Genomic DNA, 4,406 nt, shown 5'->3' on the forward strand with positions numbered 1-4,406 from the left:
ACTAGTTGCGCTGCTATTCAGCAGTAGAGTTGCATAGAGCAGTAGGCTCACACTTCCCTGTCTGAGGTGTACATACATCTCAGTTAGCTTCCGAAACGCACTTCAATCCATCTGCTGCCTCCCGGCAAGCCATATATTGTATATATACTGAGGACTGTTGACCAGTCGTCGCAGCAAAGCCACAGCAATATACAAAAAAAGGACAGGATCCGCTGGACAATAGACAATAAACAAAAAAAGGAGACCTAGAGTATTTCTGTATTTGTTTGGAGATGCCTATGCCTCGGCATTAGGGCTTAGCGTTCGGGGATTCACTCCTTTGTGCCGCTGCTGCACGCGAGCTGCCAGCAGCAGCTTTTCAAGGTGCTGCAAGTAGCGGTTTGCTGCTGCAGAAAGTCTCGCTGAGCCTTCTGCAGCCGGCAGTAGCAGCAGCAGCTGCAGCAGTTGCTGCAGCACAGGAGAATCACCTTGGTCAACACGTAACAGCTGAGGCAGCAGTAGTAACGAATCAACAGCAACCCCAGAAGTGTTACTACTACTGTTACTGCAGGGCTTAGGGGCCATCGGTACAGCAAGTGCAGACGAAGCGTTTGAGGCGCTGCTGTTGCTGTTGCTGGGATTCCCACTGCTGCTGCTANTACAGCAAGTGCAGACGAAGCGTTTGAGGCGCTGCTGTTGCTGTTGCTGGGATTCCCACTGCTGCTGCTATCCGCGTCGATGCTGCTGCTGTTCTCACTGCTGCTGCGAAGAGCAGCAGCTCCTCGTGCTGCAGACTGCAAGAAGCTGAGAACCGTCGGGTGTACTGAAGGGCTTTGTGGATCGAAGGTAACCTCTCCCTCCGAACCATCCAGCAGCAGCAGTAGCGTAGGCGGTAGCTCCTGAGAGCTCCTGCAGCAGCAGCAGCAGCAGCAGCAGCAGCAGCAGAAACAGCAACTTCTGTTGATATGATATGGTCCTCGTGATAGGGGTTTACAGCATCCGCCTGTGCGGTGAGATGCATGTATGCAGCATATGCATATGAAGGTTGCTTCTATCGTATGCTCATGAGCATGCAACAGAAGCTGCCTTCACATGACTAAACCCTAAACCCTAAACGCAGAATGTATTGGGAAACACGATAACAGCGTGGGACCATAAACCCTAAACCCCAACACCCTACGAAACCCTAAACCCTTAACCCTAAACCCTCAACACACTTGGGGGACCCTCGACAAGCGAACTCCAGCAACAGCTCAAACACTAGTCCGCTCTGCTGCTGAAGCAGCATTTGTTGCTGCTTCTGCAGCTCCTGCTGCAGGTCACCCTCCTGCAGTTGCTGCGCGTTCATCGTGGGCTGCTGCAGTTGCTGCCACTCGGGGAACGCCGCAGCAAGGAGCCCACGAAGACTTGGGGATGGATCCTCTGCTGCTGCAGCAGGTGAGGCTTGAGTGCAATCTTCTTCTGGCTGCTGTTGTTGCTGCTGATGCTGCTGTAGTTGTTGCCGCTGCTGGTGCTGCCCGTGGTGCTGCTGCGACAGCGAGTGTTGCTGCGGCAGCAGATGGAGCAGCACTGCAGCGGCACTTTGCACTCGGTAAAGACCTGCAGCCCAATTACCACAACAGCAGCAGAAGGCGCGCAATGTAGCCCGCAGCAAATGCTGCTAGGGCCTCAGCAAATACAGCGGCGGCAGCAGCAGCAACAGCAGCAGCAACAGCAGCAGCAACAGCAGCAGCAGCAAGGAGAACAGCAAGCCTTGTAAGTCTCCGTACCGCATATATTGACAGCCATTTCTTCCAGTGACTCTCCAGTCAGTTGACTCAGGCAGCGGCTGTTGCTGCTGCTGCTGCGGAGAAGGAATGACAAAAACCCTCCTGCTGTTGCTGCTGCGTGTGCTGCAGCAGAAGCAGCGGCACTAAGGAGCTCATTCTTCTCTTCTGATGTCTCAGCACCAGCACCAGCCACACCACAAAAGCAAGCAGCAGAAACTGCTGCTTCCACGTGCTGCAGCAGCGGCCGAGACAGTAGCCAGCCTCCCCATGGCGCCCCTGCTGCTGCTGCTTGCGCTGCTGCTGCAGGCTCTTCTGCAACAGGCAGCTGCAGCAGTGGGCCTAGCAACTCCTCCCACAGCTCTAGCAGCTGCACCCCCGAGCTAGAACAGACTGACAGCACAAGGCCGCACCACTGCAGGTACTGCTGCTGCTTTTGCTGATGCTGCAGCTCCTGCAGCAGGGTGGGGAGGAGCTGCAGCAACTCTGGTCGGCCAAGCGCCTGCTGTTGCAGCAAACAATGCAGCAGCATCAGCGCATTCCTGCAGCAGCAACAGTCGCAGCTCCAGCAACAGCTTCCTTCGCGCTATCCCCGAATCCCTAGTTGCGGCTGCTTAGAGGTCGCTTCATCAGCAGGAGCAACAGCAGCTGCAGCAGCAGCAGCAGCAGCAGCAGTCCGTTGCTAAAGTGACAACTGCAAAAACAACGGCTGCAAAAGTAGTGGATGCAACACCGAAAGCAGCAGCAGCAGCAGGAGCAGCAGCAGAAACAAAGGTGCTCTGGCGGCTAAGCGAAGCAGCGTTGTCTTACTGGTCCTTTGAAGGAGTGCCATCGGGGAGAGCAGCAGCAGCTGCTGCTGCTGCTGTTTCAGTGTCAGCCAAACACTGCACATAGGCGGTGCTCAACGGCAGCAGCTGCTCTTGCTGCTGCTGCTGCAGCTGCTGCTCTTCCATATCAGCAGCAGCTGGAGCAGCAGNGGCAGCAGCTGCTCTTGCTGCTGCTGCTGCAGCTGCTGCTCTTCCATATCAGCAGCAGCTGGAGCAGCAGCAACAGCACGTAGAGCTGCTGCTTTCGCTCTTTCTAGGGATATCCCGCAGTACGCAGGGGCCCCCGCAATGGGGCCTCCTTCTGTGTCTTCTGCATTTTTGAAATAGCTGAGAGCTGCTGCTAAAAGGGAAGGACTGGTGAGGCCCATGCCGCTGTAGGCACGAAGGATACGCTGCAGCAGCAGACATCGCAACCGTAGCCACTGATGCAGCAATAGCAGCAACAGCAGGAGCTGCAGCAGCAACCGCAGCTGCAGCAAGAGCAGTTGCATCGACACTAACTGGCTGTAGCTTTTTCTGCTACACATGCTGCCGCAGCATATGCCGCTGCTGCAAAGCAGCAGCAGCAGCAGCCAAAAACAGCAGATGCAACAGCAGGAGGCAACAAGGCTACAGCTTTACTTACCAGCAGCTGCTGCAGAGACACCTCAGATGCTGTTGCATCGGCTATGAGGNCAAGGCTACAGCTTTACTTACCAGCAGCTGCTGCAGAGACACCTCAGATGCTGTTGCATCGGCTATGAGGCCTGTACAGCGCATCGCAACCACCTGTGGGTGTACACTGCACGCGTTTCCGAAACCCTAAACCCTAAACCCTAAACCCTAAACCCTAAACGCTAAACCCTGGACTTGGTGAGCGTTGTATGCAATTAAAGTGGAAAGAGTCTGCACCGCCCTGCGGCACAGGCGAGCTTGCAGTGTTGCTGCTGCTGCTGCTGCTGTGGCTACAACTTCTGCTGCTGCCAGTCTGCAGCAGGAGAGACTAACGTACGAGCGTTAAGTGCATGCAGAGCCTCGCTGTCACTTGGGGGCGTCTCCTGGGGCTGCAGCTGCAGCAGCAACTCCGCCAGCTCAACCAGCTGCCCAGTAGAAAACCAAGTGCACCTGCAGCACCCCCAGTAACAGCAGCAGCAGTAACATCAGCAGCAACAGCAGCGACAACAGCAGCAGGAGTTATAGATAGTAGCAGCAGCAACAGCAGCCAAACAGCTAATGCAGATGCCGCAGTGAGATAGCGATGACGAGGGATCCATGGTAAGCAGCACGAGCACCAGGACCAGCAGTAGCATCTCTAGCAGCAGCAGCAGCAGCAGCAGCAGCAGCAACAGCAACAGCATCAGTANAGGACCAGCAGTAGCATCTCTAGCAGCAGCAGCAGCAGCAGCAGCAGCAGCAACAGCAACAGCATCAGTAGCCTACCTGGAAGCAAGTGTAGAAAACGTTTGCTCTAACAATGCAGGGCAGGGGACCTCAGCAGCGGCATAGAGACGCAGACACCGCAGCAGTAACCTGCAGAACACAGGCTGTCGCTCTTCCCTTGCTGCTGCTGCTTTTGCACCTGTTTCTTTTTGCCCTGCTGCTGCTGGTTGCTTAACCGCAGTGGCAGCGGCTGGTGCAGCAGCAGCAGCAGCAGCAGCACGCTGTGCTGCTTGTGTCAGCTTCGTATGCAGGGTTCCCTCGATGCGCTGCAGCAGAAAAGGTAGATCTCCTGCAGCAGCTGCTGCTGCCGCAATAGCTGCTGCTTTCTTCTTGACCCCTGGCTCTCCCGAAATTGCAGCAAATGCTGCTGTTTCTGCTGTTGCTGCTGTTGCTGCTGCAGATACTGCTGCTGTGG

The 4,406-nt window shown here is 55.7% G+C and overlaps 1 protein-coding gene across 1 annotated transcript in view; it reads right to left on the reverse strand.

Moving 5' to 3' along the window:
* Positions 1-276: 276 nt before the first annotated feature.
* The window catches only part of EMH_0001810 (uncharacterized protein), a gene marked incomplete at both ends in the record, with an annotated part of 5,303 nt that continues 1,173 nt past the window's right edge, over positions 277-4,406 (reverse strand). The window contains 9 exon segments of the mRNA XM_013495726.1: positions 277-407; positions 485-635; positions 639-888; positions 1,197-1,578; positions 1,749-2,287; positions 2,556-2,629; positions 3,269-3,318; positions 3,564-3,676; positions 3,992-4,404. Of these exon segments, the coding sequence (XP_013351180.1) occupies positions 277-407; positions 485-635; positions 639-888; positions 1,197-1,578; positions 1,749-2,287; positions 2,556-2,629; positions 3,269-3,318; positions 3,564-3,676; positions 3,992-4,404 (2,103 nt within the window).

This window comes from Eimeria mitis, genomic scaffold, assembly GCF_000499745.2.
Source record: "Eimeria mitis Houghton genomic scaffold, Emh_scaff172, whole genome shotgun sequence".
Taxonomy (NCBI): Eukaryota; Apicomplexa; class Conoidasida; order Eucoccidiorida; family Eimeriidae; genus Eimeria; species Eimeria mitis.